Below are 12,984 nucleotides of genomic sequence, written 5' to 3' on the forward strand. Positions count from 1 at the left end.
GGTGTTGTTTTCTGCTTGCTTGCTTGCTTGCTTGCTTGCTTGGTGTTTTTGAAACAAGGTGTCTCAATATAGCCTATATTGGTGTAGAATTTGTGATATATCTCAGACTGGCCTTGAACTCATAATCCTCCTGTTTCAGTTTCCCAGGTGATGAGATTATAGGCATATGACTAACCTTTTGTTGAACAGATGGCCCAATCTAAAAAAAGAAGAAATGAGTGAGTTTGGGTGATTGTCGGGTTCCTTTTGGACCCAGCAGATGTAAGTCTGGCCCTATGAAGTATCTCTTCAAATGCTACGTGACCTATTTTATCTAGGCCAGTTCAGGTCACTTCATAGAAACTAGAGGAAAGGTCTTTGAAGTAAACCAGGCTCACTTGATCTAACTTTTTTTTTGATAGGCTTTTAACTTCACTACTGAAGAAAATAGATCTGGGACACAGAATATAGGTCAAGGGTCAGAATTCCATCACAAATACTCCCTTTATTAAGTTTCCAAAGAGGCTATTCAACTTTTCCAATTGTCTGTGTCTGTCATACGTCTCCGTATCCCACTAGTTTAAGGTTCATATCCACTTGAACAAAAGCCTTATACATTTGATGTATTTGTTAAATGTGTCATCCACATCCACTCAACCAGCCAACCTGTTCCCATATACTATTTAAACTTCCTGAGGATAAAGACCCACGGGGTTGCATGTGAGCGTCCTCCCTCTCATAATTATGACTCTCGTTTTCGGCTTGAGAGCCATGGGAATCTACACTTTGTATCAAGAAGAGATTGTCAAGAGACAAAAAGTTCTGTCTTATTGCCATCCATGACAGGTAACATCTTTTTCCTCAAATAGGAATGGATCTAGCAAAGCAAGCTTTACGATTCAGAAGGAATTATTGATGCCATCTACTCTAAGTAAAATTTCATTTTAAGACCCAGCAAGCCAATGGAGTTCAAGTCCACTGATTATGGGGAGATGGTCCCGACAGTCCCATTGACCGTCTGGAATTCGGGCACAGAAAGGAAGGACTCAGCTATTAGTACCCCTTCTCCTCTCTCCCTCTGCTGTCACCTCCCGCCTCCCCGTCAGTGACTCCCGGGGGAGGTCAAAGAGGCTGGTGTGAGCCCTGGATAGCTTCCCAGTGGGGAGAAATCGGAAAGTGGAAGCCTTGGTGCGTACAGAGGAGAGGACGGCTCCTCTTGTCTCTCCCGTGCCCTGGCAGTGCTGCCCGCCTGCAAAGCATTTGTGCTGGCTTCAGACCAGAAATGTCACCGCTTAATATTATTGCATATAACTGGACATAGTAGGTGCAAGCACAAATTGTTACATATACCAACTTCAGATGCTTTCTGAAAACTGGTGTGTCGAGACCTGTGGTCTTATCCCTGGAGAGAGGCCCGTGAGCAGCCTCTGAGAGCTCTTTTCTCTCACCCAGGCTTACTTGCCTCCATTCTCTTGCAGGCGTGTATCCTCTGTTTGGAAGAAATGCTCCCGACCTCTCTGGAGCTGCCTTGCGAGTTCACGTGGTTCTTTCCCCCCACACTGAGCCCACACGTGAGCTGGACTCCATGGACTGCAGCAGCCACAGTGAGTCCGAGCAGCTCCCCAGCAAGAAGGATGAGCTCCAGCTCTCTCCACCCTGTGTCCTCCAGAAGTCTCCAGCCTCCGCCCTGGTCTGCTGCACCAGCACTGCAGCTGAAGTGGGCCCCCCCGACGAGGGCCCTCCCGAGTTGGATGGGACTTTTGCAGTCAGTATCCTGGTAGAGAGAGCCATGCACTTGAGCTTGAAAGGTATGCTCTACGTACTTACCCAAAAGCAGGTGTCCAGCTCCTCAGGGTACTCTCCGTCTTCAAAGAGCTTCCAGATTATGGCAGGACCGACAAGGATGGTTAACCATCTTAGTCGATCCTTCTGTTTTCCAAGCCTAAAGGCTGAAGTCACGTGGAAGCCTTTCTGAGGCTAAAGCTGACTTCGCCAATTGTATTGATGCTGCGGATCATAAATTCCTGTCCAGAAATCCAGGCATCAGCCTTAGTGCCCCCTCTCTTCCTTATCCACCAGGCATGCCCACATCAAATCAATGGTTCTTTTTTTTTTAATTTCTCATAAGTCTCTTCCTCCTCCATTCCACCTACTTAGGCCCTCAGTATGCACCCAGGACTAGGGGTTCTTAGCACTGGGTCTGCAGGTCCCCAGGAGATCCATAAGGAAAATTTGGGGTTGATGATACTAGATAGAAAAGAATTCTGTTAAGAGCAGTCCTGCAATGTTGACCGCCACAGAATCACAAGCATCTTTGTGTCATTGTAGTGTCTTAGAATATCATTTTATTCTTACCAGTTCTTTGAATCTATAGCACTTATTACCTACATCTAGGTTTCATCAATAAAACATACACTTTTATATCACAAATTTATTCTAAGTTTTGATAGCTACCAGTATAATTAGATTTCTTTATAATCCTGTGTGTTTTGCATTATGCATTTTTAAAGGAACACTCTTAAACGAAGGGGCCCAAACACGTCACCAGACTGAGAAGGCGTCTCTGGAAAACAGCCTCCTCCCACCCTTTGTTAGCCTGGCATCTCCACTGAGATTGTCACTTTGCAGTCACCCCCCCCTCGTCAGGCTGCTCGTTCCAGCTCCACCCCCAAGGCTTAGGTCTGGCATTGCTGTGGACTGGAGGGCTGCCTGACAGAAGGGCCCCCTCCTGTCTGTCCCTTACACCTGTTGTTCTCTGGTTATCCAGTCGATACTGACATCTTCCCGACATGTTTGTCCTCTCTGCTGATAACCTCTCTAGAGTAAAGCCTTGTATGGTTCACCCTGCATTCGTTCGTTCGTTCGTTTAGCAGCCAGAGGAGCCGCAGTGCTGGCCCTGCAGTAAGCACTGTCTTAGTGCAGGGCAGGGCAGAGAACAGAGTAAGTAAGCATCATGTACCGTCCGTCCCCTGTGATCCAGTCCCTGGCAGAAACAGCTTGAAGAAGAGGAAGGGCTTCTGCTCGTAGTTTTAGAAGTTCAATCATGGCTGCTTGGCCATGGAGGCCAGAGCATGAGGCACAGGCTTTTCTTCAGTTCTTGGCAGAAAATGCAAAGAAAATGGGAGCCTAGAACAAGATGCAGCCCCCAAGGACACACCCTGTACCCTACTTCCTCCATCTAGACCCCTCTCCTACAGTTCTCACAACCTCCAAAAATAGTACCACCAGCCGAGGGCCTGGCACACAGCACGTGAGCATGTGGAAACATTCGTACTCAAACCCTGGCAGCTCTGCCCTGGCTGTTGCTTCCAGTACTCTCCTCCTCCTCCTCCTCCTCCTCCTCCTCCTCCTCCTCCTCCTCCTCCTCCTCCTCCTCCTCTTTCTCCCTCTGCCACCAAGACTGTATGGCTGGCCAGCAGATCTGACCCGTCTCTCCATTAGCTAAAACACTTGGTTGGTTTTCTATCACCTGCAACCCTGGTAACGTAGCACACGGGGTCCTGCCCATCTGGCCTCATCCGCCTTGCCAGCTACTTTTCTCACCATGTTTATCACACTCGGCAGCTTGGTTTGTGCCAGGGCCCTATTAAGTCTCGAAACTATCAAGCCTTGTGTCGTTTCTTCTGCTAAAATGCCTTTCTCTCTCTCATTTGTCAGACTTGCCCCTCTCCTTAGAAGAGTAGGTTGAAGTCATGCCAACACTCTGACGCCTGACCCTGTCACACCCATTAGCACAAGCCTGCCTCTGCGCCCAGGCTGCCCTGTACCACCACCGCCTTTTCAATGAGTCATGTTACTTTGTACTGAATACTGTCTCTGGTTCCCTTGGCTCAGAGAGTATGTTACTTGCTTCTGTGTCCTCGCATCCTGACTCTCAATTCAGCTGAGCGAAAATAACCTCCTGCTCTGGGGATCTGAGCCACAGCCTCTCACATTTCTGGCTGACTTCACTTGTAATCACTTGTTACTTGGCTTCTTACAACAGCCAGGTTGTGACATGTCAGGGTGGACACCCGGCTTTCATAGACTTCCTTGGTGCTCAGATATCTCCTCTTGAGTGATGATCCATGTGGTCCTTTCATCCGTAACCATGTCAGCCGGGTGGGGACGTGCAGAGCTGCGCCCTGTCTCTGACGTGACCCTCTCCATCACGGCAGGACAGGGCTCCGGAATGGGAAGTGGAGGGCTGGCCTGCCCTGGCTGAGTTGTGACTGTTTGGTGACCTGGAGCAGCCGCAGACCCACTTGTCATTTCCTCAGCTATCAAACATGATGATCACACGAGTTCATGGGGGATTCTTTCTCCTTCCATCTTCCGAGACCATGGGGCTGAGGGGGTGTGTGCTCTCTGTACACTGTCGTACCTTGTCAGGCTTTCACAAGCGTCATTTACATGCTTCAGCATCACACTGCATTTGCTCCTGCCTCCAACAGCATTCTCATTGTGCCTGAACTTTCCAGGCCTTGGCGTGGAATGAACAATTTCTTTGTACATGCTGATGATTTACAGACAACCCTAAAGCTTGAATGTAGAGCAATTACAAACTTTCCATGGTCCCTACTCTAGATGAGGTTCTGAAAATACAAGTACATTTGTTACAGAATCCCTGGGGAGCCCTCCTTTAAGAAAGTAGCTGCACGCCTTTAATCCCAGCACTCAGGAGGCAGATACAGGCAGGTCTCTGTGAGTTCAAGACCAGCCTTGTTTACATAGTTCCAGGACAGCCAGGGCTGTTACACAGAGAAATCCTGTCTTGAAAAACAACAACAACAAAAAAAAAAAAGTAGCAGCTTTGAGACCAGTACAGTGGCACATACCTTTAGCCATAACTATTCAAGAGGCTGAGGCAGAAGAGTTGCTTGATTCCAGGAGTTCAGAGCCAGCCAGGTCAACATAGCAAGGCCCTGTTCGAAAAGAAGAGAAAGTCAACTTCAATAGTCTTAATCTTTATGTGCTTATCTTACACAAGACAGGTCTTTTAAGCCCTGTTTTTACAAATGAGACAGCTGGAAAAGAAAGGTAAAGTGCTTCGAAGCAATGTGAGATACAGCTGGAGATAGATATTACAGAGATAGAGATTGTCTCTGTGTCTGTCCTCAGATCAGAACCAATTCTGACTTGGGTTGTGAACATTTGACACAGAAATGTCAAGTAGTACTAGATTTATAGAACCATACTAATTTTTTATTTTTAAATGTGTATTTATGTATTCATTGTGTGTGTCCATGCATGTATGCACACGCCATGGTACCCAAGTGGAGGTCAGAGGACTTGGGGAAGTGGGTCTCATCTCCCGCCTTGTTGAGGGGGTCACTGAGGCAGGGTGTCTCCTTGTGTCAGCTGCTGCTCTGTGGTATGGGCCAGGCTAGCTGGCTGTGAACGTCCCAGAAGTTCTGTCTCTGGTTCCCATCTCAGTGGAGGAGTGCCCGAGTCATAGTGGCATACCGCCAGCTTTAGATGAGCACTGAGGTAAAGCGCAGTCAGCAGGCTTGTGTAGCTGGCTCTGGTGCCTGCTGAGCCGTCCTTCCATCTCTGGACTAAGTTTTTTTAACATTCAAGACTGGCCTTTGGAAGGTTTTCACTGACTTAAGTGCTGTAAAGCTAGCTCACCTCAGTCCTCAGCTGCTCCCAATGTGTTTGTCAGCCCTATTAGGGGTAGAATGAGTTTCTTCTGAAATGCCTTAAAAAGTGCTTGAGTAGCCGGCAGTGCTAGTGCACGCCTTTAGTCCCAGCACTCGGGAGGCAGAGGCAGGTGGATCTCTGTTGAGTTCAAGGCCAGCCTGGTCTACAAAGCTAGTTCCAGAACAGCCAGGGCTACATGGAGAAACTCAAAAAAAGCCCCCAAAAAGGCAGGGGGCAGGGGCCAGTGTTTCAGAGCCTGACCCTTTCCAGAAATGTAAACAAGCCCAGATGAATTCTCATTCACTGGGGGAGAGCAGGGTAACTGGATAGACCTCCATTGCCCAGCAGATTTCTTTATCGATGCCTATTTGGCTAAAAGCTCTAGAATTATTTCCTCCAAAGTCAAAACAGTAATATTATTTCTAGACTTCTACAAATTGCTTCAAAAGTAAAACTCGGGGTAGATCTGGGGAGCCACAGCATAAGAAAGATCAGAGCAATATTGATGTCCATCTAGAATTAGAATTTTATTATGGGAAGTGATTTGAGAGCATGTGTCCAGAAGAGAAACATGAGCTGAGAGAGCCAGAGGGAAATGGCAGTGGTAGAAAGGTCACTAGTGAGCCAGGCTTGGTGGCATCGTCCTGTAACTCCAATACTAAAGAGGCTGACGCAAGAGGACCATGAATTTGAGGCCAGCTTGGGCTACATAGCAGGAAGGGAGGAAAAAGGAAAGAAGGGAGAAGCGTGAAAACATGTCAGGTAGAGGAGTCGCTCAAGCCAAGACCAAAGGTAAGAGAGCGAGACTCGGTCCTGCACATGTATGAGGCCCCTTCCAGGACTCTCTGATACCCGGAAGCCCAGCTTCCTGACCTGGGGGTCACAGGTCTTATGGGTTGCATAACTGAGTGGGGATCACAGAGCATTTGACAGCAATAATGGTACAGAGACCAGAAATTAATTCAAAAATTGAGCACTAACAAATCGGTAGTATTTCTGGCAGCTTTTAATGCTTGACTTCATGGTAGCCTTGGTTCTGAACTCACACTATATATCCAGTCACTACTCAAGACCAACAAACAGCTGATTTTAGGTTACCATATGTTCTGAGTCACAATGCATACAAAGCTTTCCGCCTTTGTATTTTGAGACAGGGTCTCGCTATATAGCCCTAGCTGGCCTTGAACTCACAGAAATCCACCTGCCTCTGTCTGAAATGTAAAGGCATGAGCCATGACACCCAGCAGTTTAATTTTGAAAAACAGACTTAATGTTTTCTCATCACTGTTCCTCAGCATGTATCAAATTACTTCATCTCTGAATTGTAGTAGAATGTTTGGCTTTTTTTCTTAATTGCTGAATTGAGTTTCATAAATAAATAAAAAATCTTTCAATGAGTTTTAGCTTGGAATTAGGACAAAATTTCTAACATTTTTCTGAAATGGCCCTAACCATGCTTCTTTGTACTGTGTATTTACAAAGTGACACTCACAGAATTGACTATTAAGTGTTCAACCAAGATTTCATTCCTTATGTAAAAATAAACAAGCATGGCCATCTCACTAGTGTATAGATTGCTTTTATCCTTTATGAACAGTGAATTTATATGTATTTTAGAGAATTATTTTTAAATGAACTTTTTATAATTTTCTCTGAGTAAATATTGATTTCTGTGCCTATTTTAAATGTATATGCCTGCCCACCCAAGTCACATACAAATTTCTCAGATAAAAAGTAGTCCTAAGTAGATGGTTTAAGAAGCCCTGCTCTCGGGCTGGAGAGATGGCTCAGAGGTTAAAACACTGACTGCTCTTTCAGAGGTCCTGAGTTCAATTCCCAGCAACCACATGGTGGCTCACAACCATCTGTAATGAGATCTGGTGCCCTCTTCTGGCCTGCAGGGATACATGCAAACAGAACACTGTATACATAATAAATAAATTGTTAAAAAATAAATAAATAAATTATAAAAAGAAGAAGAAGAAGAAGAAGCCCTGCCGTAAAATGCAATCCCCCGCTGTGTTCTCTTTCAGGGAGCCCCTTGACAGAGCGGAAAGTGTCCATACCCAGTAGCTGTGTGTCCTTTGCAACAGCCGCTGAGCCGTCTCCTGTGTACACCCATGTGGTTGAGAACACCGATTCACCCATCTGGAATTTTCAACAGCAGTCGAGGTTTGTGTGTTCTGATGGTTATTATCTATTTAGAATCAGCTTTTTGTTCCAAGAGACAAACTCAGAGCCAGAAATACAATAGAGACAATAATGTTTGAGCAGGACTACAAAGTGCGTCTTTATACAGTTGTTTGGTCCTGGTGTTTACAAATTCATGGCTCCCAGCGGTTAGAGGGCTTATTGCAGTGTTGTTGGATTTTAAAACTTACTACGTGGGGGGGGGGGGTGTGCGCGCGCATACATACCATGGCGAGTGCATGGAGGGCACTGGACAAATTGTGGGCATTGGTTCCCTCTGTCCCTTGTGGGTACCAGGGACAGTTGAGTTGTCAGGTTTGGTAGCTTTTACCTGCTGAGCCTTCTTGCTGGCCTTGTTTCAGTGTTTGTTTGTTTATTTGTTTAAATTTATTTATTTTATGTGTTTGAATGTTTTGCCTGTATATATACATACATACATACATACATACATACATACATACATGTGTGTGTGTACCATGTCAGAGGAAGATGTTGGCTCCCCTGGAACTGGGGTTACAGATGGTTGTCAGCTACCGTGTGTGTGCAGGGAATTGAACTGAGATCATCTGTAAGAACAACCAGTGCTCTTTACCACCAAGCCAATCTCCCCAGCCCCTTGTTTCAGTGTTTTCAGCTCTGATTGTTGCTCAAAAAATAGTGAGAGACAAGAGATATGCCTTGCTCTGGGAATGCAAATGAGTAAAATTCTCTCTCCTGTTAAATTGTGGTCATCCTGGGAAGAAGCATCAAACTTAAAAGCTATACTCAAGTTTGACAGTGTGGTAAAAGAAGTAAGACGGGTACTGGTAGAAAGGTGGCTCAGAAAAAAAAGGGGTTATTTAGGCCAATGTGGAAGCCAGAGTGTGCCTCATAAATAAAACTGCAGAGCTAAATAGTAGAAGAGTGTATACATAAGTTACGTAGATGAAGAAGCTAGGTTTGGGGGCAGTATTCTAGGTGGAGAATTAATCTCAGTAGAGGAAAAGACCTTTAGTGCAATGGAAAGAACCTGGTCTTTGGAACCAGAGAAACTTCGTATCCAACCACATCCCTGCCATATCCTAGCTGTGTGAATTAAGTTACCTACTATCTCCAAATATTGAATTCCTCATCTTAAGATGGATATAATTTTATAGGTAACTGTAAAATCTAAATTAGAAGAGTTTTTTTGAAGATTGCTTAATTAATCTTAATAACATAGACATAAAGCTGCTAAGGTTGATATAATCATTATATAAAATACATACATGAATACTGTCTTTCAAAATATAAAGTTGCTAGTCTGGTGTTACACGCCTTTAATCCCAGCACTCAGGGAGCAGAGGCAGGTGGAGCTCTGTGCATTTGAGGCCAGCCTAGTCTACACGGCAAGTTTTAGGCCAGCCAGGGATACACAGTAAGACTGAAACACATACACGTACACACATGGGGTGGGAAAGTCCACCTTTCTATTGAATGAAAGTTTGTTTTTATTCCCTTTACATGTCACTTGAAGATGGGAAATCGTCATTTATATTCAGGTTTATTAAACAAGCTTTTTTAAATATTATAAATGTTTACCTTTCACCAGCTTCAAGGTTTATATTGTGGCCAAATTTCCCATCCAATTGATCTATCAAATCCCACTGAATGAATGCCACTCCGGGTTCTAAGGCATCAGTTTCTTCTTGCAAAGTTTTCTTTGCTGCTTCTAACATTCCTTGGGTTTCTTCTTAAGACTGCCTAAAGAAAACATCTCTAATCTGATAGGGTATCATCCTCAATTCTGAGTTCCATACTGTGGAAGTTTCTTGTAGTTAACTCATGGTGACTGTTGGTTTTTCCTAACAGGTTATCAAAAGAGCTGCTTCTGGACCCACATCAAACCCTGGTCTTTAAAGTGTGGCATAAAGGAGGTATGAGTGCTATTCTGTGATTTTCTTTTCCAGATAAGGAGAGCCATGATACTAATGACCATGGGAACACAGGTGTCTGGTAGAAGAGACTCACACAGAAGCCTCCATTATTCTCTTGTGGAAGTTAAATACTTAGGAGTCATATTTTTTAGACTACCTGCTTAATGTAGGAATCCAGTTGCATTTGCGCCTTTCCAGTTGCATCTGTCTTTAACTGTCATGTACAGGACACATACACGTGGTTTCCTCCACTTTGTTAGACCTTCTGTTGGCTCTGGCTTGTCAAGCAAGACCAGCAGAATATGAGGCCATAGTGACAGCTTATCCTTCCTTGTTTTAAAAGCCTCCCTAAGAGGGAGTGCTGACATCATGCTCCTTGAACCTATTTTTACTTAGCTACTATGGGTTGTTTGCTTGTTTTGAGGCAGGGTCTCACTGTAATCTGGTCTGTCCTTGAACTCACTACCCTCCTGCCTCCAACTTCCCAGTGCTGGGATTGCAAGATGTGCCACTACTTCAGAGGTGCAGCCTGGCTCTAGTAAGACGGCTCAGTGGGGAGAGTGGCCACCAAACCCAATGACCCACATGGTAGAAGAAGAGACCCGGTGCCCACAAGCTGTGTTCTGACCTCCCGCCACATACAAGCTATGGCACATGCACACCACCCTACCCCCCAAAATAAATAAATGGAACTTTTAAGATGTGAAGAAAATAAAAAGAAACATAAGCCAATAGTATTAGGGGCATTGACTCTGAAGCCAGACTCTTTGGATGCAGATGTGAGTTCTGCCTCCGACTGTTGCGGTGGGATCTTGGATAAATGACTTGACTTGTCTGTGCTTCAGTTTCCATAGCTGCAAAGTAGGGGTAATAATAGCGCTTACTTCAGAGGGTTCACGGGGCAAGGCCGGACAGCACATGTCCTGTTGGTTTCCTCGGGCCTGTGCAATGAATGGCAATCATCTAATGACGTTATACATAGAACGGGGGACATGGCTCAGTCACTGAGTGCTGCTGGGCAAGCGTAGGAGCCTGAGTTTGGATCTCCAGCACCTACATAAAAGCTGCTCACAGCACTGGAGAGGTGGGAATGGCGCAGCCCTGGAGTTCATTAGCCAGCCTAGCCAAGTCGGTGAGCTCCAGGTTCAGTGAGAGACCTGTCTCGAAAAATAAACTGGAACGTGATTGAGGGAGATACTAATACCAACCTTTGGTGTGCGCGCGCGCGCGCGCGCGCGCGCGCGCACACACACACACACACACACACACACACACACACACACACACACACCACACACGAGGGGGAGGGTCCAGTGAGAGGAGAGCAAGTGCTGAAGCCCAGCTGGGTAGAGCCAGGGTCTGAGCACAGTTCTGACTGACTGTACAGCTGTCACTGCAAGACTGGCTAATGCAGAAAAATGAGATGGCTTGGACGCCCTGTCCTCTCACAGCCTAGTAAGTTCAGTCCCACTCGGCCACTCCTGAAGTCTAGCCCCTTTAAGATTCTCCTAGCTCCTGGTTTCCAAACACCCACTTGTTTGGAGTCATCCACAGAGCACAGCACTTAGTCTGCCAGTGTTTAGTTCCAGCATTGACTGAGGCCTGAAGGAGACCAGGGGTGCCGGGGCAGGAAGGGCATCGGCATGCCTTTTCCTGTGCTCCTGTGTGAGGGCTGCTCTGATCTGGCTTTGAAGAGGAATTCTCTGCTACTGCTTTGCATTCATTTACAGCCCCACCACTACCAGCCTTGTGGATACAAGGACTGGTCCAAAGTCAGTTTCTCTAGCTCAGCATAAGTAATTCCTGGTGTAATTAACTGGTCCCCATACCCCTTCTTCCTTCCTTTCCTCCCTAATGTTCTATAGCAATTGCCAGACGGGGTTCACCTTGTTCAATGGCAAGAGAAAAAGAGTAAGGTCTGATTATATGCAGACCTAGGTTCAAATCTTCACTCTGCCATACAATTATATGTACATTCTTTTGGGGTTGCGTGAAGATTAGAAATAATATCTGTAAACAACTTGGCACATAAGTGCTGCTCAGTAAATGGGGCCACTTTCGTTATGCCGCCACCATGTTAGGGCTGCTGGGTATAGGGAATAAAATGCTGCCCCTATCCTCAGGACCCCCAGTGATGCCTGTAAGCTCATGTTGTAAATGGATTTAAGGGAAATGCCTCAGCCAAACAAGACAGATTCATCTAACTGTCTAGGCCTGCCCACACAGATCCCCCACACACCACAGAGAGCATCTGAAGAACACCAGGCCGTCCGTGGTCAGCAAGTGCTTGATTTCCTGTTCTGCCAGTTCCTATGCCAAGTGACAGGATACAGAAGGCAGACAGCCGTGGGGACACGAGAAGTGCAGTTAGCATGCTTGAAAAAATGCAGGGTGGCATGCTGAAACCTTTAACCCAGACTCAGGATATCAAAGCAGCTTCCTGTGTCATACATCACCTAACAGCTGGATCAGCGTGGATCAGTATCCCATGCTGGTTTTCAGGGGTTGTCTTTCTTTTATAACTGATTTACTTGGCTCTTAATTAATTGTAATACATATGTATATCTTAGGAAGTGTAGGAAATACAGGCAACTATAAATAAGAAAGTGAAAATCTGCCAGGCAATGGTGGCACATGCCTTTAATCCCAGCACTCAGGAGGCAGAGGCAGGCAGATCTCTCTGAGTTCAAGGCTAGCCTGGTCTACAGAGCGAGTTCCAGGACAGCCAGGCCTAGACAGAGAAACCCTGTCTCAAAAAACAAAAAACAAAAAAAAGAGAGAGAGAATGTGAAAATTCTTGAAATTTCAAGACTACCCCTCATGTATGAACGTGTGCACATGTGCATGTACACACACACACACACATACATGAAAAAATCATGGAGGCATGCTATGTCTATAGGAAAGTAGTATACAGGTTAGAATTTTTCTAGTTGCTTGTATAAAGAATGCAAAGCGCAACTCTGCCAGCTCTTCTCTGACGCACCAAAACAGGCCTGAGATGTAGCTCAGTTTGTAGATGCTTGCCTAGCACATTCGAAGTCTAGGTTTGATCCCCAGGGCCACATAAATACAGCATGGTGACACAACTGTAGTTCTAGCACATGTCTGTGTCCCTAGCCCTCAGGAGCTGAAGGCAAAAAGATCAGAAGTTCAACTGGTCTGTGACTACAGAGCAAGTTCAAGACCAAGATCTGGGATACTTGAGACCTTGCTCAAATAGACAGTGGGGCGAGAGATAACCACGGCACAGCAAAGGACTCCTAACAGCTCTGGCTCCCAAGCCTTTCAGCGCAGT

General features: G+C 45.8%; 1 protein-coding gene across 9 annotated transcripts in view; it reads left to right on the forward strand.

Annotated features, from left to right (window-relative positions):
- Positions 1-12,984, forward strand: part of C2cd3 (C2 domain containing 3 centriole elongation regulator) — a 119,514-nt gene that overhangs the window by 69,198 nt on the left and 37,332 nt on the right. For all 9 annotated transcript variants that reach the window (XR_013043554.1, XM_042279658.2, XM_042279667.2 and 6 more), the window contains 3 exons: positions 1,458-1,787; positions 7,635-7,773; positions 9,622-9,686. Coding sequence is in view for 8 of the 9 variants with exons in the window: in XM_042279658.2 (XP_042135592.1) it covers positions 1,458-1,787; positions 7,635-7,773; positions 9,622-9,686 (534 nt within the window). In the remaining variant the exon portion in view is untranslated. The remainder of the gene's footprint in view (positions 1-1,457; positions 1,788-7,634; positions 7,774-9,621; positions 9,687-12,984) is intronic.

The sequence above is a fragment of the Peromyscus maniculatus genome, chromosome 1 (genome assembly GCF_049852395.1).
Source record: "Peromyscus maniculatus bairdii isolate BWxNUB_F1_BW_parent chromosome 1, HU_Pman_BW_mat_3.1, whole genome shotgun sequence".
NCBI classification, from domain to species: domain Eukaryota; kingdom Metazoa; phylum Chordata; class Mammalia; order Rodentia; family Cricetidae; genus Peromyscus; species Peromyscus maniculatus.